Source organism: Paralichthys olivaceus, chromosome 2 (genome assembly GCF_024713975.1).
Source record: "Paralichthys olivaceus isolate ysfri-2021 chromosome 2, ASM2471397v2, whole genome shotgun sequence".
Classification (NCBI taxonomy): domain Eukaryota; kingdom Metazoa; phylum Chordata; class Actinopteri; order Pleuronectiformes; family Paralichthyidae; genus Paralichthys; species Paralichthys olivaceus.
Window position 1 is genome coordinate 277,236 of NC_091094.1, and position 22,925 is coordinate 300,160.

At 44.6% G+C, this 22,925-nt stretch overlaps 1 protein-coding gene across 12 annotated transcripts in view; it reads right to left on the minus strand.

The window, feature by feature from the left end:
- The window catches only part of LOC109644829 (E3 ubiquitin-protein ligase RNF123), a 54,752-nt gene extending 32,176 nt beyond the window's left edge, over positions 1-22,576 (minus strand). For 3 of the 12 annotated variants that reach the window (XM_069531031.1, XM_069531006.1, XM_069531007.1), the window contains exons 1-29: positions 22,443-22,576; positions 20,873-20,982; positions 18,044-18,128; positions 15,753-15,832; positions 14,751-14,848; positions 14,628-14,682; positions 14,388-14,473; positions 14,210-14,296; positions 13,991-14,058; positions 13,664-13,789; positions 13,396-13,510; positions 13,150-13,254; positions 12,393-12,518; positions 11,348-11,440; positions 10,535-10,620; positions 10,340-10,463; positions 8,555-8,654; positions 8,392-8,453; positions 8,122-8,193; positions 7,441-7,561; positions 7,104-7,205; positions 5,186-5,286; positions 4,846-5,038; positions 4,352-4,497; positions 3,713-3,796; positions 3,447-3,590; positions 975-1,152; positions 598-672; positions 407-494 (exon numbers count right to left, since the gene is read on the minus strand). In XM_069531031.1, the coding sequence (XP_069387132.1) occupies positions 407-494; positions 598-672; positions 975-1,152; positions 3,447-3,590; positions 3,713-3,796; positions 4,352-4,497; positions 4,846-5,038; positions 5,186-5,286; positions 7,104-7,205; positions 7,441-7,561; positions 8,122-8,193; positions 8,392-8,453; positions 8,555-8,654; positions 10,340-10,463; positions 10,535-10,620; positions 11,348-11,440; positions 12,393-12,518; positions 13,150-13,254; positions 13,396-13,510; positions 13,664-13,789; positions 13,991-14,058; positions 14,210-14,296; positions 14,388-14,473; positions 14,628-14,682; positions 14,751-14,848; positions 15,753-15,832; positions 18,044-18,128; positions 20,873-20,954 (2,882 nt within the window). In that variant the 5' untranslated portion in view covers positions 20,955-20,982; positions 22,443-22,576. Of the gene's footprint in view, positions 1-406; positions 495-597; positions 673-974; positions 1,153-3,446; positions 3,591-3,712; positions 3,797-4,351; positions 4,498-4,845; positions 5,039-5,185; positions 5,287-7,103; positions 7,206-7,440; positions 7,562-8,121; positions 8,194-8,391; positions 8,454-8,554; positions 8,655-10,339; positions 10,464-10,534; positions 10,621-11,347; positions 11,441-12,392; positions 12,519-13,149; positions 13,255-13,395; positions 13,511-13,663; positions 13,790-13,990; positions 14,059-14,209; positions 14,297-14,387; positions 14,474-14,627; positions 14,683-14,750; positions 14,849-15,752; positions 15,833-18,043; positions 18,129-20,872; positions 20,983-22,246 lie in introns of all 12 variants that reach the window. The other 9 variants (XM_069531067.1, XM_069531061.1, XM_069531051.1 and 6 more) reach the window with 6 other exon arrangements.
- Between the last annotated feature and the right edge of the window lie 349 nt (positions 22,577-22,925).

Here is a 22,925-nt window from a genome sequence, read left to right on the forward strand (position 1 = left end):
GATCAGATCAGATGGTGGATGTTGATTGGTCGTTTACAGCAGCCAATAGCCCCCCCTCGACAGTAACCATCAGTTTAACAATGAATGTGACGGTGTAGCTCTCTGATTACCACTAACTGTCAGGATTTAGTCACAGGGAGGAAGTTCAAAATACAGAAAAAGTTCTGATTGGACACAGAATGAGTCAAACAGTGTGACGTGTTGTAGAAGAAGAGAAAACACAGATTCAGGTGTAAAAATACCAGGATGTTGGTTTTACAGAGAAATGAAGAGTGAACAGAGAGATGCAGGATTCAACCTGGAACATGATTCATGTGCTTTAAAGGAGCTGGACGTAGTTTTCTGTAAAACAAAAAGTTTTCTGAAAACTAGCAGCTGAAACTGTGACCGTCAAACAAACACTCACTGCTCCTCTGGGATCCTCTCCACTGCCCTGAGGGATTGTGGGTAGCAGACGTAGCTGGCGAGGGCCTGCATCAGAGAATCTTTAATATCTGACAGAATAGACATTAAATACATCACGTTAGAGTCGATACAGACGGTAATGCACCATGAATACAGTGTGTGTGTGTGTGTGTGTGTGTGTGTGTGTGTAACCTGTTCCGACGATGCGTGGATCAGCAAAATGTTTGGCGAGGATGGCAGCTAGTTGAGTTAGTGTTTCTTCATAACCTAAAGAGAAGAAGATGATAAGCTGACAAACATTCAATCTGTCGTCATGGAGATAAGCTCAAACAGGAAGGCGAGTGTGACACACAGGAAGTGATGTCACTTGAACTTCACAGTGTTTGATACCTGATGATACAGGATGACGAAGCTGCTGCTGTTACAGTCTGTCCTCAATGATTTGAACAGTCAGAATATTAGGAACAGCAGCAGCCCGGTCTTGTGTGATGACTCGACTGAGAGTCACATGATATTTTACCATCACCTAGGAAACAGGTGACTTTGCAAACATGCGACCCATGTGTCACCTGGTAGCTCCTCCATGTTGTTGGCGGGGCTGAAGTAGTTCTTCAGGGCGCTGTAAGCGTTCATGGCCACGTTGAGGTAGAATTCTGGAGTGAAGGCGAACAAGGAGCCCGTGTTGTCGGCATGTTCGATGGTGCGAATGCAAACGCACAGCAGCCAGTACACATCCAGCATCTTCTCCTGCACACACACACACACACACACAGTGAGATCAAACCATAGAAAAGTGTGTGCAGTGTGAGCATTGTGAGAAGTGTGAGGAGTGTGAGCAGTGTGAGGAGTGTGAGTGTGAGGAGTGTGAGAAGTGTGAGCAGTGTGAGGAGTGTGAGCAGTGTGAGAAGTGTGAGCAGTGTGAGGAGTGTGAGAAGTGTGAGCAGTGTGAGGAGTGTGAGAAGTGTGAGCAGTGTGAGGAGTGTGAGGAGTGTGAGAAGTGTGAGCAGTGTGAGCAGTGTGAGGAGTGTGAGAAGTGTGAGCAGTGTGAGCAGTGTGAGCAGTGTGAGAAGTGTGAGCAGTGTGAGGAGTGTGAGAAGTGTGAGCAGTGTGAGGAGTGTGAGCAGTGTGAGAAGTGTGAGCAGTGTGAGGAATGTGAGGAGTGTGAGGAGTGTGAGGAGTGTGAGCAGTGTGAGCAGTGTGAGGAGTGTGAGGAGTGTGAGCAGTGTGAGGAGTGTGAGCAGTGTGAGGAGCGTGAGAAGTTTGAGCAGTGTAAGGAGTGTGAGCAGTGTGAGGAGTGTGATGAGTGTGAGCAGTGTGAGGAGTGTGATGAGTGTGAGGAGTGTGAGGAGTGTGAGCAGTGTGAGGAGTGTGATGAGTGTGAGGAGTGTGAGCAGTGTGAGCAGTGTGAGGAGTGTGATGAGTGTGAGCAGTGTGAGCAGTGTGAGGAGTGTGAGCAGTGTGAGCAGTGTGAGGAGTGTGATGAGTGTGAGCAGTGTGAGGAGTGTGATGAGTGTGAGGAGTGTGAGGAGTGTGAGCAGTGTGAGCAGTGTGAGGAGTGTGATGAGTGTGATGAGTGTGAGCAGTGTGAGGAGTGTGATGAGTGTGAGGAGTGTGAGGAGAGTGAGAAGTGTGAGCAGTGTGAGGAGTGTGAGAAGTGTGAGCAGTGTGAGGAGTGTGAGAAGTGTGAGCAGTGTGAGGAGTGTGAGAAGTGTGAGCAGTGTGAGGAGTGTGAGCAGTGTGAGCAGTGTGAGAAGTGTGAGCAGTGTGAGGAGTGTGAGGAGTGTGAGCAGTGTGAGGAGTGTGAGAAGTGTGAGCAGTGTGAGGAGTGTGAGCAGTGTGAGCAGTGTGAGAAGTGTGAGCAGTGTGAGGAGTGTGAGCAGTGTGAGCAGTGTGAGAAGTGTGAGCAGTGTGAGGAATGTGAGGAGTGTGAGGAGTGTGAGAAGTGTGAGCAGTGTGAGGAGTGTGAGAAGTGTGAGCAGTGTGAGGAGTGTGAGCAGTGTGAGCAGTGTGAGGAGTGTGAGAAGTGTGAGCAGTGTGAGGAGTGTGAGAAGTGTGAGCAGTGTGAGGAGTGTGAGCAGTGTGAGAAGTGTGAGCAGTGTGAGGAGTGTGAGCAGTGTGAGCAGTGTGAGAAGTGTGAGCAGTGTGAGGAATGTGAGGAGTGTGAGCAGTGTGAGGAGTGTGAGCAGTGTGAGCAGTGTGAGGAGTGTGAGGAGTGTGAGCAGTGTGAGGAGTGTGAGCAGTGTGAGCAGTGTGAGGAGCGTGAGAAGTTTGAGCAGTGTAAGGAGTGTGAGCAGTGTGAGGAGTGTGATGAGTGTGAGCAGTGTGAGGAGTGTGATGAGTGTGAGGAGTGTGAGGAGTGTGAGGAGTGTGATGAGTGTGAGCAGTGTGAGGAGTGTGATGAGTGTGAGGAGTGTGAGGAGTGTGAGCAGTGTGAGGAGTGTGAGGAGTGTGAGGAGTGTGAGCAGTGTGAGGAGTGTGATGAGTGTGAGCAGTGTGAGGAGTGTGATGAGTGTGAGGAGTGTGAGCAGTGTGAGCAGTGTGAGGAGTGTGAGGAGTGTGAGGAGTGTGATGAGTGTGAGCAGTGTGAGGAGTGTGATGAGTGTGAGGAGTGTGATGAGTGTGAGGAGTGTGATGAGTGTGAGGAGTGTGAGAAGTGTGAGCAGTGTGAGGAGAGTGAGCAGTGTGAGGAGTGTGAGAAGTTTGAGCAGTGTAAGGAGTGTGATGAGTGTGATGAGTGTGAGCAGTGTGAGGAGTGTGATGAGTGTGAGGAGAGTGAGCAGTGTAAGGAGTGTGAGCAGTGTGAGGAGTGTGAGGAGTGTGAGCAGTGTGAGGAGAGTGAGCAGTGTGAGGAGTGTGAGAAGTTTGAGCAGTGTGAGGAGAGTGAGCAGTGTGAGGAGTGTGAGCAGTGTGAGGAGTGTGATGAGTGTGAGGAGAGTGAGCAGTGTAAGGAGTGTGAGCAGTGTGAGGAGTGTGAGGAGTGTGAGCAGTGTGAGCAGTGTGAGGAGAGTGAGCAGTGTGAGGAGTGTGAGCAGTGTGAGCACCTTGGAGTAGATGGTGGCGTTGATCCAGGCCAGTCTCCTGCTGAGGTGATTCAGCTTCTCTGAGAAAACCTTCTGACTCTTCTGCAGCTCGTCCAGGATGTCTGATCTCTGAAGGACACAACCAGCAGGACGACATTTACCAGACTGACACAGAAAAGAGGTCACAAGACACAGGACGATGGTCACAGGTCAAAGGTCACAGGACACATGTCACAGGTCTGTCTCCCACCTGTTCTATGTTCACAAATAAAATAAACAGGACTCACTCGTGCGGGGCAGCGAGCGATCTTCTCTTCTGTGTCCTTCAGTGCCACAGCGTATTCATGGACGTCGTCTGAAACCACCACCATCTGCAGGAAACAGAAAGAACGTCATGAGGATCGAACTCCACAGACTCAGTTCTACATCTGTAGATTCATGATAAATCTCTTGCCATGTCATTTTCCCATCGATCGAACGTCTTCAAACTTAAAAGCGAAAGGTCTGATTATTTAATGTCTTCCATATTTCAGAGATTCATTAGAAAGAAGAAAAGAAGAGAAATGTATTAATCCCTCAAGGGGAAATTCTTTTTTCACTCATTTTAACCCCGAAACAACCACACACACACACAAAGGGCTCATAGACATGCAATGTGGAGAGAGATGGTAGGTGATGGGCAGCTCTGGAGGAGCGCCCTGCGAGCAATTTGGGGGGTTTGGTGCCTTGCTCAAGGGCACCTCGACAGTGCCCAGGAGGTGAACTGGCACCTCTCCAGCTACCAGTCCATCTTCCATACTTTGGTCCATGCTGGACTTGAACCATCCTGTATCTGCCAATCATCCCCCTGACGACCCTGTCTTCGAGCTGTAACGTCTCTGTATCTGCAGACGACGAGCTCAGTTCGTGAAGCTGACGTCCCTCACCTTCCCCAGCTGCTGGTGAACGCTCAGGTTGTACATCATCACGATCCCGTCTACGATCTCCAGCAGCGACTTATCTGCCACTGGCTGCTCGGGTTCCTCCACTGGTCGCCCCAGCAACAGGCCGTCGTTACCATGGCTACCCTCAACTACAGGACAGAAACAAACAGAATGGAGACTTCAGGTGGATGCTAATCTGAACGCTGCCATCGTGATAATGTCCAAAATTCAAATCAGTGCTCCAATGCTGCTGTTTTTTTAAAATTATGGATCACTATCTGCTGCAAGAATGGATGAAACTTGGCGAATGTGTCGGTGGTGAAGCTACATTAGTTATGAAAACTATACCTAATTATAAGCTATAAACATATCTGAGTCATATAAACATGATGGACTCAGTTTCATATCGACACACACCAGTCATCACAAAAGGCTTGAGAACCACGTGATAAACCTTGTTGTTACTGCTGGTTTATGAACGTGCTTCAGTTACTCACTGTCCTCCTCCGTCCTCTGCTCCACAGTCAGCGTGCGAACCTTCACTTTCTCAGGCTGAGTCAGGGGTCGTCTGGGTGTCATCAGACTGACAGCGGCCGTGCTCAGGAACCGGTTGGCCCGTCCCAAAGTGGGAGAACTCAACCAACTGGGCCTCGCCAGAGCTCCGCCCATCGCTGCTGCACCGAACGGCCTCTGATGACAAAAGTGACCAGACAACACAAACTGAGGAAAACGCCACTTGGTGCTGACGTCTGAGATATAACAGAAACGTATATACGTCATCTTATTTTTGAATTCAGTAGAATATAATAATAATGATAAATCTGCCCGTGGACAAACCTGTGCTGCTCCGCTCTCCTCGTCCTCGTCCAGGTCGTCCATGGATGTGGCCTGAATCTCTGCAGGGTCGATGATGATGTTGGCTTTACTCGCCAAATCATCTGGTGGATAAAAGTTACGATCAATAAATTATCAATTTAGTAATTTGTAAAAACTCTATAACTATGACTAATTGTTGCAGCTATAAATCAATCAGAATATATGTATAATTTATGTAAATATAAAGAAACACTGATGTAAATACAGAGTAAAGCTGATGAAGCTTCCTACTCTCACAGGTTCAACTTTTTCCAGATAATCTTCAATCAAACAGATCAGTGAACTAATCAATACACAAGGTCACGTTTACTGAACAACAGACGGCATCAGAGCAGCAGCTCAACTGATTTACTGATGACGGCATTGATCAAACCTTAATTACATTTAGAGAGAAGAGAAGGATGGAAACAAATACTGATGAGAGGAGGGAGGGAACGAGAGAGGGAGGGAGGAAATGAGGGGCTGAGTATCTTTTTGTAGATGACACTATAGTATTTATTACAATCATGCTGGCACATGTATGTACACATGTACAGATGTATGACATATGCATGTTACACAGACTGATCATCAGTGTGATCACTCAGTCTTCAGACTGAGTATAAACCTATTTAGTTGTGAATCAGGATAAAAAAATTTTTTTTGAACAAACCACTTGAGAGGATGCGAAGAGAAAGTCCGACAGTGAGGACGCTTCATCTTTCAGTGGACTCAGATTCTGAGTCACGATCGATCTGAATTAAATACTTTACATGGACTCTAAACACAATAAAGACAAAAAGACAAGTCTCGGAACCTCGAGAGCAGCTTCAGACTGAACTCCTCTTTTCTCTCGATCTTCTCTGGAGGATGAGACTCAGTTTGTCTGTTTCCTCCTTCACTCCTGTATAAAGTCTAAATCCTGCTGACGACGGTGTCAGGTGATGTAAACATGATCACATGATCACTCCCTGTCTGTCTGCTCCACCTCTCACCTGAAGAACGAGGAGGATCTGAAGCTGGTGTGAACGAGTCTGAGGAGACGAGTCTCTGGAGATGAGTCTCTGGATTTTATTTTACCTGGAGCTCATGTCTGAAAACAGCTTCTGGTTCACAGACACCATTCTACATGCAAGACACACGTCAGTGACACATGAACCTTTTTAAACCTGACCCTAACCCTGTGAGATTGGACAGACTGAACAACGTCACAGTGATGGTGCTTTACACTAATATTTCATAAACATGAACATTAAAAGGCGCCTGAACACACCACAGATGATTTACTTTAGAAAGGTTCGACTTCGTTCTGCTTGATTTGATCTCAGTGAAAAAAACAACACAAAGCAACAGCTCCCTCTGGTGGAGGAAACACTACAGTGTTTCATCATCATCATCATCTGTTCTTCTCTGAGGTCAGAGGTGACAACGCCTCTTCATTCCAATCAGAACACAGATACTGATCGACCAGCCAATCAGAACACAGATACGGATCGACCAGCCAATCAGAAGACAGATACGGATCGACCAGCCAATCAGAACACAGATACGGATCGACCAGCCAATCAGAAGACAGATACGGATCGACCAGCCAATCAGAACACAGATACGGATCGACCAGCCAATCAGAAGACAGATACGGATCGACCAGCCAATCAGAAGACAGATATGGATCGACCAGCCAATCAGAAGACAGATACGGATCGACCAGCCAATCAGAAGACAGATACTGATCGACCAGCCAATCAGAACACAGATACGGATCCACCAGCCAATCAGAACACAGATACGGATCCACCAGCCAATCAGAACACAGATACGGATCCACCAGCCAATCAGAACACAGATACGGATCCACCAGCCAATCAAAAGACCACCACAGAGCGGTGTGTGTACGAACCTTTGAATGTTTTCTTGAGGTGGGAGAGGAGCCCCCCCAGCCTCTGCAGGTCAAAGTAATCCACCTTCCCATTGTAGAAGAGCTGAGGGGGGACGTACGCCTCTGGAAGAACAGCAGAGAGAGAGAGAGAGCGGATGTGAAATAAAAAAGAGAGAGAGGACGAAAAGAAACTTCACATGAAGCTATAAGACACAGAAATACAACTATTTACTCAAATGTATTTCCTGGTTGACGACAAGTCTTTCAATGAAAGAAGTTTTTTAGCAGATTTTTTAAAGTTGAAATAAATCAAATAAAAACCTCACCACTGGTCACATGATCATCACTGTCATCATACCTTCGCTCCTGATGCTGCTCTGATTCTTCCTGTTCCCGTCATCCCAGCAGGATCTTACCGCCGTGATGAGGCGGTGAAGGAAACACACCATGTACTCAGGAGGACACAGAGCTGTGGGGTGCTGCTCTCACACACACACACACACACACACACACACACACACACACACACACACACACACACAAAGTTCCATCATGGTGCTCTTGAGATATTATGTTCACAAAAATGAGACAAACAACCTGACAACATAAAACCCTAAATAACACAAGAGGAAATGAAACCCTGAGGAATCACAGTCTGAATTCACTGACACCCACTTCACTAGATATCGTTGAATGTAGAGGACTAAAGTGTAAATTTAAAATGTTTATTTTACTCTTTGAATAAAAACCACAGTGAATGATCATCTCTAAATATGTTTGTGTTGCTCTGCTCTTATTTATATTTTACGACACCTCACTATATATTATATAGTGATGAGTGATTTCAGACCATGTCTCCTGAGACACTGTTCAAAGTGCAGGATGTCCATCTGTAGGCCTAGAGCAAAGTACTGGGCTTTTAGTTTGAAGGCAGCGCAGGTGGATCACTCGCTGCAGCTCGACGTCTGTTTTGGTTTTTGTTTACATGGTGTGTTGTTAAGTTGCAGCTGTGTGTTGTTGTGTTGTTAGTGTGGCTCACCCCTCGGTTACTGGCGTTCTCCTGCAAGAACTTCCTGAACTTGTTGAGGAAAATATAACGAGACGCTTCTCCCTGAAAGAGAGAGAGAGAGAAGTGACGTCTGCAAATAACACACACAGACACACACTCACACACACAGACACATTACACACACAACACACACTCACACAGACACATTACACACACACAACACACACATACAACACAGACACAACACTCACTCACTCACTCACTCACTCACTCACTCACACTCAGAGATGAAGAACATACCGTCGTCTTGTCTTTGTTATTGAGCAGCAGCCTCAGGATTTGAACCTGCAACTCTTCCACCACTGCAGCAGACACACACACACACACACACACACACATGAAGTGAGTTCAGCTGAGGTCACGTCATCAAACCAACACGTCGACATAAAACTTGACCTCTGACCTTCTATCCTCTTCTTCAGTCTCTGGCAGCCTCGCTCATAAGCTCGACGCCTCAGACGCTCGTCTGCACTCTCATCTTTACACTCACGCTCGTCTTTACCCTGAACATGTACATGTATATACCATAATACATAATCAATACATCAATAAATATACAGTCAGTGATCGTCTTTATACACAGTCAGTGTCTTTATATACAGTCAGTGATCGTCTTTATATACTGTCAGTGATGGTCTTTATATACAGTCAGTGATCGTCTTTATATACAGTCAGTGATCATCTTTATATACAGTCAGTGATCGTCTTTATACACAGTCAGTGTCTTTATATACAGTCAGTGATCGTCTTTATATACTGTCAGTGATCATCTTTATATACAGTCAGTGATCATCTTTATATACAGTCAGTGTCTTTATATACAGTCAGTGTCTTTATATACAGTCAGTGTCTTTATATACAGTCAGTGATGGTCTTTATATACAGTCAGTGATCATCTTTATACACAGTCAGTGATTGTCTTTATACACAGTCAGTGATCATCTTTATATACAGTCAGTGTCTTTATATACAGTCAGTGTCTTTATATACAGTCAGTGATGGTCTTTATATACAGTCAGTGATCATCTTTATACACAGTCAGTGATTGTCTTTATACACAGTCAGTGATCATCTTTATATACAGTCAGTGTCTTTATATACAGTCAGTGTCTTTATATACAGTCAGTGATGGTCTTTATATACAGTCAGTGATCATCTTTATACACAGTCAGTGATTGTCTTTATACACAGTCAGTGATCATCTTTATATACAGTCAGTGTCTTTATATACAGTCAGTGTCTTTATATACAGTCAGTGATGGTCTTTATATACAGTCAGTGATCATCTTTATATACAGTCAGTGTCTTTATATACAGTCAGTGATCATCTTTATATACAGTCAGTGATGGTCTTTATATACAGTCAGTGTCTTTATATACAGTCAGTGATCGTCTTTATATACAGTCAGTGATCGTCTTTATATACAGTCAGTGTCTTTATATACAGTCAGTGTCTTTATATACAGTCAGTGTCTTTATATACAGTCAGTGATGGTCTTTATATACAGTCAGTGATCATCTTTATATACAGTCAGTGTCTTTATATACAGTCAGTGATGGTCTTTATAAATAGTCAGTGATCTTCTTTATATACAGTCAGTGTCTTTATATACAGTCAGTGATCGTCTTTATATACAGTCAGTGATCGTCTTTATACACAGTCAGTGTCTTTATATACAGTCAGTGATCATCTTTATATACAGTCAGTGATGGTCTTTATATACAGTCAGTGTCTTTATATACAGTCAGTGATCGTCTTTATATACAGTCAGTGATCGTCTTTATATACAGTCAGTGATCATCTTTATATACAGTCAGTGATCATCTTTATATACAGTCAGTGATCGTCTTTATATACTGTCAGTGATCATCTTTATATACAGTCAGTGATCATCTTTATATACAGTCAGTGATCGTCTTTATATACTGTCAGTGATCATCTTTATATACAGTCAGTGATGGTCTTTATATACAGTCAGTGTCTTTATATACAGTCAGTGATCATCTTTATATACAGTCAGTGTCTTTATATACAGTCAGTGATCATCTTTATATACAGTCAGTGATCATCTTTATATACAGTCAGTGATCATCTTTATATACAGTCAGTGTCTTTATATACTGTCAGTGATCATCTTTATATACAGTCAGTGATCGTGTTTATATAAAATGTATAGTTTGGTTTTACCTCCTTGTCGAAATGCGTCGGCCACCAGGTTGTGGGGATGAGCTCTTCAAGCCCCGCCTCCTTCACCCTCAGAGGAGTCTTGATGTAGAAGAAGACGACAGATCGCAGGACGTCGAACGTGATTCTGTGTTAAAGAAAAACTCTGTGATGTAGAATCGTCTAATGGAGAATTTAAGGTTATATAAGTAAAGTTACATAAGAGGATATAAGACGTTGTTGAGCAGGTACTTCCTGGACTTCTCGTGATGCAGGACGGCCGTGGTCAGACGCAGGTAGTGGATCTGAAACACAGTGACATCATCAATCACATTCTGATACTATCAGTAATCACCTGTCACAGACTACAGCTCACAGGTCCACACCTGTCCTCTGACCACACCTGTCCCCTGACCACACCTGTCCCCTGACCACACCTGTCCTGTGACCACACCTGTCCTCTGACCACACCTGTCCTCTGACCACACCTGTCCCCTGACCACACCTGTCCTCTGACCACCCCTGTCCTCTGACCACACCTGTCCCCTGACCACACCTGTCCTGTGACCACACCTGTCCCCTGACCACACCTGTCCTCTGACCACACCTGTCCTCTGGCCACACCTGTCCTCTGACCACACCTGTCCCCTGACCACACCTGTCCTCTGACCACACCTGTCCTGTGACCACACCTGTCCCCTGACCACACCTGTCCTCTGACCACACCTGTCCCCTGACCACACCTGTCCCGTGACCACACCTGTCCTCTGACCACACCTGTCCTGTGACCACACCTGTCCTCTGACCACACCTGTCCTGTGACCACACCTGTCCTCTGACCACACCTGTCCCCTGACCACCCCTGTCCTCTGACCACACCTGTCCTCTGACCACACCTGTCCTCTGACCACACCTGTCTTCTGACCACACCTGTCCCCCTGACCACCCCTGTCCCCTGACCACCCCTGTCCCCTGACCACACCTGTCCTCTGTCCACCACTCAGGTTTGGTCCTGGACATGCTTGTTCTTACCTGGAAGCCGAGGTCAGGGATGATGGGAGAGAACCGATAGGCTCGGAGAAGTGACATCATCAACTGCTTCAGACACTCGTTCACTTCATAATCCTTTAGAGAGACAGAGAGGGACGGACAGAGAGAGAGAGAGAGAGAGAGACAGACAAAGACAGAGTGACAGAAATGTATTCAATCATCTTTCAATGAGGAATTTACAAAAAACAATCATTCTTAAAGCACGAATCAATAAATCAATTGATCAATTAATTGATAAATACATAAAACCTCCATCAGTTCAACTCCACTGAAAACAGAGTTGCTTCTTCTTTATTAGAGTTTTCTGTACGATTAAAATCACCGCCTACGTCTCGTCCGCTCCCCAGCCTCAGGACGAGCCCCAATAAATAAATGGTCAATGCAAAGCACCTCATGAATATTAAATTCTCCTGCTGACCAATGGGTCTCCACAATGAGTCATGACAGAGTCACGACATCAAGCTGTGACATCGAGGTGTCTGTTAGTGAGGCGGAGCTGAAGAGAGATTCACTGTGACAGCAGTGATGTCACTCATACAGGAAACACACCGATACTCTGCTGCTGTTCATACAGCGAGTGAGAGGGAGGACGACAGAGAGAACAGAAACTAAGAAAGATCCAATTCAGAGGTGAAGGTAAAACAAGAATCGCTCCACACTGAATGTGGGAATGGTTTTATCACCTGTTCATATTTTAATCATCCAAACTGCAGGATTCTTAAATTCAGAGACAGCTGTGATGTCCCGAATACAGAGTTTAACAGAATTATTATTTTGTGCTTGTGTTAGTACTGGGATGGTTCGGTTCCGTCAGTCGATCTAATACTGGACTCAGTTCAGCACGAAGATCCCAGATCTATAGAGTCTATATCAGCTGATCAGTCATCGCTGGACCCTCGTTTCCTCCTCATCCTTCCAATCGCGTGCATCCATCACGCAGCGTCATGCACGAGTCACCGCAGTATTTATATATTCAGAGCGCGCGCGTGCGTGCGTGTGTGTGTGTGTGTGTGTGTGTGTGTGTTACCTCCATCAGTAGCCAGAACAGATCCAGTAGTTGTTGTATCAGTGGATGTTCATCAACTGAACCTCCTCCCTCCAGAATTCCCAACAGGAAATTCATCAACACGTCCTCCACCAGGTACACCTTACACTGAAGACAGGTATAAACAAAAAACACCTTAACACTGAAGACAGGTATAAACAAAAAACACCTTAACACTGAAGACAGGTATAAACAAAAAACACCTTAACACTGAAGACAGGTATAAACAAAAAACACCTTAACACTGAAGACAGGTATCAACAAAAAACACCTTAACACTGAAGACAGGTATAGACAAAAAACACCTTAACACTGAAGACAGGTATAAACAAAAAACACCTTAACACTGAAGACAGGTATAAACAAAAAACACCTTAACACTGAAGACAGGTATAAACAAAAAACACCTTAACACTGAAGACAGGTATAAACAAAAAACACCTTAACACTGAAGACAGGTATAAACAAAAAACACCTTAACACTGAAGACAGGTATCAACAAAAAACACCTTAACACTGAAGACAGGTATAAACAAAAAACTTAAACAGTGAAGAGTGAATCGTGAGCATCAGTCAGAGACGTCATGTCTGATGAGATCATGATGAAATCACTGGGACACCAGACACAGTTTGTCCCTGTTCTGGTGAGGTGGTCTCAGAGTCTCAGAGACATTCAGCAGAGTCCTGCTTCACGTCTCATCACAAACAACACGTTAAATAAAAGATGAAGGTTTTTCACCATGAGAGGAGCGAAGTAGTTGAAGATGTGAGCCAGAGTGACGAGGACCGTCGGTTCTCCATGAAGACTCCACATTGCACAATCCGTCTCCAGCAGCCTGTCCTCCTGCAGAAAGGACAAAGAGATGTCAGGGTCAAAGGTCAAGGAGACATTAAGGTCAGATGGACAAAGAAACAGAAGGAGACACAGAGATTTGAACTGGTTTAATCTGGTTTACAGGGGGGACAAGTCGTCAAGGAGACGTACCTGAGTGTCGATGGCGGTGCAGAGGACGTTCTTGATGTATCCAAGCAGCTTGTGAGCTTTCAGCAGGTCAGAGGTCGGAGGGTTCTGCAGCGGCAGGTAACCGTCCACAGGATACGTGCACATGTGTACGTTAAGGACAAACACACAGAGCTGATGCACATGCATGAGGGTCAGAGGACACACACACACACACACACACACACACACACACACACACACACACACACACACACACACACACACACACACGCACACACACGTAGGATATCGTAGCGGTCTGCTGCCAAAGTTAAACGCCACCGACTCTTTAAACGACAAACTGATGGAGGGAAAGTAGGCGATGCCCGGACCCATCTTTATGTTGGTGAAGGCTGTGCCCAGAGACTGTCCATTCCTGAGGACAGGAAACTGTTAACTTGGCTTAGCATAAAGAGCGGAAACAAGACAAACAGTTAGCTTAGCATAATCAGATCACAGATTAATCTCATTTATCAACAAATAAACATGTAAACAAAGACATATTTATGAAATAAATACTTTTTTGATGGTTAATTTTAGTTTTGGTCACAAATAAATGAATGAAATGTTTTCTTACAAACAGAATGTGATGGTTCCTTCGTCCAGGTCGATCAGACAGCTGACGATGTCTCCTGCCGCCCACGACTGAGAGGGAACCAATCAGTGATCAATAACCAATGTGTGTATGTGTGTGTGTGTGTGTGTGTGTGTGTGTGTGTGTGTGTGTGTGTGTGTGTGTGTTTGTATGATTGTACGTAGGATCATTGTGTATTCAGACCCTCAGGTGTGATCTCACCTTCCCGTAGTTTGTGGTCGTCACATTCCACTTCCTCACTCTGTTTCCATCGTACGCATAAGAATCAGGTGTGTCACCAACCCCCTCCTGACAGAAACACACACAGTTATACACACATGCACAGTTAAATACACACACACACACACACACACACACACACAGTGTATTGTTTGTGTACCTCCTGGTTAAAGCGACAGTTCAGAGTACACCAGCCGATCTGCATCAGACCCTGTGACGAGATCAGAACCTCGTACGCCCACTTCCCTGCAGAGAGAGTCACATTTGATATGTGTACATTTAATATACGTAAGTATGTATGTATACATATTTTATATACGTTATGTTATGTATGTTTTCACATATGGAACTTTGTATGAATCATGTGATGGTCACGTGACCACAGAATAGAGCGTGTTACCTTTATAAACACAGGTGGTGGCTCTGATGGAGCTGAAGTTGCTGTGACCTATGACCTGAGGGAGACACGTGACGTTAAAAACACAGTTCATGCAGAAAGAACAGAGGATCCTCATCATCTCACCCCGAGCAGGTCGTCATCGACAAACAGGAGACCTTCAAATCCACTGGTGTGATCGAGGACGACCGGCTGAGGTCCCAGACGACCCTCCGCAGGCTGATCTGATCACACACAACACAGAGGAACATGTGAGAACACATGTTAGAACGAGCTGTTACAGCAACATGTTAGAACACATGTGAGAACACATGTGAGAACACATGTTAGAACAACATGTTAGAACACCATGTTAGAACACCATGTTAGAACGAGCTGTTAGAGCAACATGTTAGAACACCATGTTAGAACAACATGTTAGAACACATGTTAGAACAAGCTGTTAGAACAACATGTTAGAACACATGTTAGAACAAGCTGTTAGAACAACATGTTAGAACATGTTGGAACATGTTAGAACGAGCTGTGGATCAACATGTTAGAACATGTTAGAACACATGTCAGAACATGTTGGAACATGTTGGAACATGTTAGAACATGTTAGAATGAGCTGTGGATTAACATGTTGGAACAACGTGTTAGAACACATGTTAGAACATGTTAGAACATGTTAGAACATGTTAGAACGAGCTGTGGATCAACATGTTGGAACAACGTGTTAGAACACATGTTAGAACATGTTAGAACATGTTAGAACATGTTAGAACGAGCTGTGGATCAACATGTTGGAACAACGTGTTAGAACACATGTTAGAACATGTTAGAACATGTTAGAACGAGCTGTGGATCAACATGTTGGAACAACGTGTTAGAACACATGTTAGAACATGTTAGAACATGTTAGAACGAGCTGTGGATCAACATGTTGGAACAACGTGTTAGAACACATGTTAGAACACATGTTAGAACATGTTAGAACATGTTAGAACGAGCTGTGGATCAACATGTTGGAACACTCTTTGTTGTCCTGTGTACTTTCAGACTTCATCCACATTAAGCTCATTTTTAAAAACAGTGGATCTGAATCATGTTGATGAAGAAGAAGAGATTCACCTGTTTCCTACTTACCTTTGATCTCCTCCGAAGGTTCTCCTTCTGACAGGAGGTTCTCCAGGTGAGAACCAAGATCCTGGAAACCAAGAGGCTTCCTAAGAGGAGGGGAGGAAGTAGAGAGGAGGAGAGGAGAGGAGGAGAGGAGAGGAGAGGAGAGGAGAGGAGAGGAGGTAGAGGAGGATGAAGAGGAGAGGAGAGGAGGAGGGGAGTGAGGTAAAGAGGAGGAGAGGAGAGGAGAGGAGAGGAGGAAGGGAGGAGAGGTAGAGAGGAGGAGACGAGAGGAGAGGAGAGGAGAGGAGAGGAGGAAGGGAGGAGAGGTAGAGAGGAGGAGAGGAGAGGAGAGGAGAGGAGAGGAGAGGAGAGGAGAGGAGAGGAGAGGAGGTAGAGGAGGATGAAGAGGAGAGGAGAGGAGGAGGGGAGTGAGGTAAAGAGGAGGAGAGGAGAGGAGAGGAGAGGAGGAAGGGAGGAGAGGTAGAGAGGAGGAGAGGAGAGGAGAGGAGAGGAGAGGAGAGGAGAGGAGAGGAGGAAGGGAGGAGAGGTAGAGAGGAGGAGAGGAGAGGAGGAGAGGAGAGGAGAGGAGGTAGAGGAGGATGAAGAGGAGAGGAGAGGAGGAGGGGAGTGAGGTAAAGAGGAGGAGAGGAGAGGAGAGGAGAGGAGGAAGGGAGGAGAGGTAGAGAGGAGGAGAGGAGAGGAGAGGAGAGGAGGAAGGGAGGAGAGGTAGAGAGGAGGAGACGAGAGGAGAGGAGAGGAGAGGAGGAAGGGAGGAGAGGTAGAGAGGAGGAGAGGAGAGGAGAGGAGAGGAGAGGAGAGGAGAGGAGAGGAGAGGAGGTAGAGGAGGATGAAGAGGAGAGGAGAGGAGGAGGGGAGTGAGGTAAAGAGGAGGAGAGGAGAGGAGAGGAGAGGAGGAAGGGAGGAGAGGTAGAGAGGAGGAGAGGAGAGGAGAGGAGAGGAGAGGAGAGGAGAGGAGGAAGGGAGGAGAGGTAGAGAGGAGGAGAGGAGAGGAGGAGAGGAGAGGAGAGGAGGTAGAGGAGGATGAAGAGGAGAGGAGAGGAGGAGGGGAGTGAGGTAAAGAGGAGGAGAGGAGAGGAGAGGAGAGGAGGAAGGGAGGAGAGGTAGAGAGGAGGAGAGGAGAGGAGAGGAGAGGAGGAAGGGAGGAGAGGTAGAGAGGAGGAGACGAGAGGAGAGGAGAGGAGAGGAGGAAGGGAGGAGAGGTAGAGAGGAGGAGACGAGAGGAGGTAGAGGAGGATGAAGAGGAGAGGAAGACAAAGAGGAGAAGAGGAGAGAAGGAGGTCAAATACACTTGCTTCATACATTTGTTGTCAGTAAACCATGGTTTCCATGGGAACAGGGTCTCTCTGATGAACATGAGCCACTTACAAAAAAAAATCACAGACCAACCACTGACCCGTCACATGACGATGATCCCTTGTGTTTATTTGTGTGCTGACACAAGTCTGAAGAAGCAGAGTCACACACATGCTCCACAACCACGAGTGAAACACAACCTGCTCAACTGTGTGTGTGTGTGTCTATGTATAGAGCTGTAACATGAATCTGTCCGGCTTAAGGGAAAAGGCCACTGAAACACTAGTCTCTAGTCTCTCACAGCTCAGTTGTTTACAGTGAATGCACGGAGGTGGAACATGCAGGATATGAAGTGTGTAGTGATCAGTGTGTGTGGGTCATGAATGAACATGTGTGTGAGAACAATGTTGTATGAAGCAACAACACAGACCGTGTGTGTGTCTCAGAGTTCCCAGGCTCCACCCACACGCGTATGCTTTAAAACTTTTTCCACCTTTTTCCAGACGAGCGTTTACGCTCCACATCAGTAATAACCTCCGTCCACACTAACACAACTGAACACACACATCACATGACTGCTCACGTCCTCTGGTCATGTGTAGTAAACAGGAAGTAGAGTGTCTCCTGCGCAGTTGGTTGCTTAGCAACAGAAACTCCTCTGAAGGAGGAGCAGTGATGGTGAAAAATCAGAGCAGAGATTTATTTTCTATGAGTGACGAAGAGTTGGAACTGTTCCTGACAGGAAGTGTTAGCGACGCTTTGTCTTCACCGCTGGTAGTCGAGTCATGTGACTGATGAGAACCAATCAGAAGAGAACGTGTGTCAGTTTCTGTTCAGACTAAAACACAAACCAGAGTATTCAAACTGAAACGAGATCAGTTTACACAAGTCTCTGATGTAACCATGGCAACAGTGCTGAGATTTAAAACTGATACGTCGCTCTGTTGTTCACGGCAACAACAAGCTGTTCCTCTCCAGGACGGGTGATTGATGGATGTTACCTGAGCGAGGCGACTGCTGGTCCATGTTTGGTTGAAGGAAACACATGATGTAGATAATCACTGAGCAGCTTCTCATTCACGATACCTGACAACAGAGATACACACAGTTTACTATTAACACACACACACACACACAACATAAACACACAACAAACACACTCACAGTGCTAGTGTGGCTCTGTCTATTTCAAAGAGTGTGTGAGAGTGAGAGTGTTAGTGAGTGTGTTAGTGAGTGAGTGTTAGTGAGTGTGTGTGTCTGTTAGTGAGAGTGTGTGTTAGTGAGTGAGAGTGAGAGTGTTAGTGAGTGTGTGTTAGTGAGTGAGAGTGTTAGTGAGTGTGTGTTAGTGAGTGAGTGTGTTAGTGAGTGAGTGTGAGAGTGTTAGTGAGTGTGTGTTAGTGAGTGAGAGTGTTAGTGAGTGTGTGTTAGTGAGTGTTAGTGAGTGAGTGTTAGTGAGTGAGTGTTAGTGAGTGTGTTAGTGAGTGAGTGTTAGTGAGTGTGTTAGTGAGTGAGTGTTAGTGAGTGTGTTAGTGAGTGAGTGTGTTAGTGAGTGTGTTAGTGAGTGTGTGTGTCTGTTAGTGAGAGTGAGTGAGTGTTAGTGAGTGAGAGTGTTAGTGAGTGTGTGTTAGTGAGTGTTAGTGAGTGAGTGTTAGTGAGTGAGTGTTAGTGAGTGTGTGTGTCTGTTAGTGAGAGTGAGTGTGTGTTAGTGAGTGAGAGTGTTAGTGAGTGTGTGTTAGTGAGTGTTAGTGAGTGAGTGTTAGTGAGTGAGTGTTAGTGAGTGTGTTAGTGAGTGAGTGTTAGTGAGTGTGTTAGTGAGTGAGTGTGTTAGTGAGTGTGTTAGTGAGTGTGTGTGTGTGTGTTAGTGAGTGTGTTAGTGAGTGTGTGTGTCTGTTAGTGAGAGTGAGTGAGTGTTAGTGAGTGAGAGTGAGAGTGAGTGTGTTAGTGAGTGTGTTAGTGAGTGTGTGTGTCTGTTAGTGAGAGTGAGTGAGTGTTAGTGAGTGAGAGTGAGAGTGTGTGTCTGTTAGTGAGTGTGTGTGTTAGTGAGTGAGTGTTAGTGAGTGTGTTAGTGAGTGTGTGTGTCTGTTAGTGAGAGTGTGTGTTAGTGAGTGAGTGTTAGTGAGTGTGTTAGTGAGTGTGTGTGTCTGTTAGTGAGAGTGTGTGTTAGTGAGTGAGTGTTAGTGAGTGTGTTAGTGAGTGTGTGTGTCTGTTAGTGAGTGTGTGTGTTAGTGAGTGAGTGTTAGTGAGTGTGTTAGTGAGTGTGTGTGTCTGTTAGTGAGAGTGTGTGTTAGTGAGTGAGTGTTAGTGAGTGTGTTAGTGAGTGTGTGTGTGTGTTAGTGAGTGTGTTAGTGAGTGTGTTAGTGAGTGTGTTAGTGAGTGTGTTAGTGAGTGTGTGTGTCTGTTAGTGAGAGTGTGTGTTAGTGAGTGAGTGTTAGTGAGTGTGTTAGTGAGTGTGTGTGTGTGTTAGTGAGTGTGTTAGTGAGTGTGTTAGTGAGTGTGTGTGTCTGTTAGTGAGAGTGTTAGTGAGTGAGTGTTAGTGAGTGAGTGTTAGTGAGTGAGTGTTAGTGAGTGAGTGTGTTAGTGAGTGTGTGTGTCTGTTAGTGAGAGTGAGTGAGTGTTAGTGAGTGAGAGTGTTAGTGAGTGTGTGTTAGTGAGTGTTAGTGAGTGAGTGTTAGTGAGTGAGTGTTAGTGAGTGTGTGTGTCTGTTAGTGAGAGTGAGTGTGTGTTAGTGAGTGAGAGTGTTAGTGAGTGTGTGTTAGTGAGTGTTAGTGAGTGAGTGTTAGTGAGTGAGTGTTAGTGAGTGTGTTAGTGAGTGAGTGTGTTAGTGAGTGTGTTAGTGAGTGTGTTAGTGAGTGTGTGTGTGTGTGTTAGTGAGTGTGTTAGTGAGTGTGTGTGTCTGTTAGTGAGAGTGAGTGAGTGTTAGTGAGTGAGAGTGAGAGTGAGTGTGTTAGTGAGTGTGTTAGTGAGTGTGTGTGTCTGTTAGTGAGAGTGAGTGAGTGTTAGTGAGTGAGAGTGAGAGTGTGTGTCTGTTAGTGAGTGTGTGTGTTAGTGAGTGAGTGTTAGTGAGTGTGTTAGTGAGTGTGTGTGTCTGTTAGTGAGAGTGTGTGTTAGTGAGTGAGTGTTAGTGAGTGTGTTAGTGAGTGTGTGTGTCTGTTAGTGAGAGTGTGTGTTAGTGAGTGAGTGTTAGTGAGTGTGTTAGTGAGTGTGTGTGTCTGTTAGTGAGTGTGTGTGTTAGTGAGTGAGTGTTAGTGAGTGTGTTAGTGAGTGTGTGTGTCTGTTAGTGAGAGTGTGTGTTAGTGAGTGAGTGTTAGTGAGTGTGTTAGTGAGTGTGTGTGTGTGTTAGTGAGTGTGTTAGTGAGTGTGTTAGTGAGTGTGTTAGTGAGTGTGTTAGTGAGTGTGTGTGTCTGTTAGTGAGAGTGTGTGTTAGTGAGTGAGTGTTAGTGAGTGTGTTAGTGAGTGTGTGTGTGTGTTAGTGAGTGTGTTAGTGAGTGTGTTAGTGAGTGTGTGTGTCTGTTAGTGAGAGTGTTAGTGAGTGAGTGTTAGTGAGTGAGTGTTAGTGAGTGAGTGTTAGTGAGTGAGTGTGTTAGTGAGTGTGTGTGTCTGTTAGTGAGAGTGTGTGTTAGTGAGTGAGTTTGTTAGTTAGTGAGTGAGAGTGTTAGTGTGTTAGTGAGTGAGTGTGTTAGTGAGTGAGTGTGTTAGTGAGTGAGTGTGTGTTAGTGAGTGTGTGTTAGTGAGTGTGAGTGTTAGTGAGTGAGAGTGTGTGTTAGTGAGTGTGTGTTAGTGAGTGTGTGTTAGTGTGAGTGTGTTAGTGAGTGTGTGTGAGTGTGTGTTACCTGTAGCTCTGGCCTTGTCACTGTCTGATGACAGTCTGTAGTTACGGCGAGTCAGAGCGGTGCCTCCTCCTTTAGAGCTCATCCTGTCTGACAGGGGTCAGCTGCCCCCCCTACAGAGAGAGTACTGTTAATACTGTACTACACACAGTACTACAATCATACTGTACTACACACAGTACTACAATCATACTGTACTACACACAGTACTACAATCATACTGCATCACACACAGTACTACAATCATACTGTACTACACACAGTACTACAATCATACTGTACTACACACAGTACTACAATCATACTGCATTACACACAGTATTACAATCATACTGCATCACACACAGTACTACAATCATACTGTACTACACTCAGTACTACAATCATACTGCATCACACACACTACTACAATCATACTGCATCAAACACAGTACTACAATCATACTGCATTACACACAGTACTACAATCATACTGTACTACACACAGTACTACAATCATACTGCATTAGACACAGTACTACAATCATACTGCATCACACACAGTACTACAATCATACTGCATTACACACAGTACTACAATCATACTGTACTACACACAGTACTACAATCATACTGTACTACACACAGTACTACAATCATACTGCATTAGACACAGTACTACAATCATACTGCATCACACACAGTACTACAATCATACTGCATTACACACAGTACTACAATCATACTGTACTACACACAGTACTACAATCATACTGCATCACACACAGTACTACAATCATACTGCATTACACACAGTACTACAATCATACTGCATCACACACAGTACTACAATCATACTGCATTACACACAGTACTACAATCATACTGCATTACACACAGTACTACAATCATACTGCATTACACACAGTACTACAATCATACTGCATCACACACAGTACTACAATCATACTGTACTACACACAGTACTACAATCATACTGCATCACACACAGTACTACAATCATACTGTACTACACACAGTACTACAATCATACTGCATCACACACAGTACTACAATCATACTGTACTACACACAGTACTACAATCATACTGCATCACACACAGTACTACAATCATACTGTACTACACACAGTACTACAATCATACTGCATCACACACAGTACTACAATCATACTGTACTACACACAGTACTACAATCATACTGCATCACACACAGTACTACAATCATACTGTACTACACACAGTACTACAATCATACTGCATCACACACAGTACTACAATCATACTGTACTACACACAGTACTACAATCATACTGTACTACACACCCACAGGACTACAGTTAGTAACTATAGTAACTGTGAGGACACCAGCTCTCACGGTATCTTATGAAGCTAACACAGCTGTTAGCATGTTAGCTCCCAGTTAAACCAGTTACACCCGGTTCATCTAGCACCGTCCCCCCGGTCACTGTGGGTCGAGTCCGGCTGATCTGGACCGTGTCCCCGGACTGTCCCGGCCCTCGGCATTAGCCGTTAGCTAACAGCAGCTACATGTAGCTAAGGTTAGCACGCACCGTTGGCTTCAGGTCACCGGGCCTCTGCTGCAGCTTTAGCCGGTCACAGTGTCTGTCCTCCGGGCTGACAGCTGAGAGGAGTCCCGCTGATGTCCACAGGAAGAGACACAACATGGGAACGCCTATAAGTACGGAGCCACGGTTGGTTCAAAACTCCTGGAAAACCGCAAAGCGAAAATGAGTCAGGTTTGTTTGGAACATTAACAATAGTTCATATATATTATATTATATTATATTATATTATATTAAATTATATTATATTATATTATATTATATTATATTATATTATATTATATTATATTATATTAAATTATATTATATTATATTATATTATATTATATTATATTATATAAATTATATTATATTATATTATATTAAATTATATTATATTATATTATATTATATTATATTATATTAAATTATATTATATTATATTATATTATATTATATTAAATTATATTATATTATATAAATTATATTATA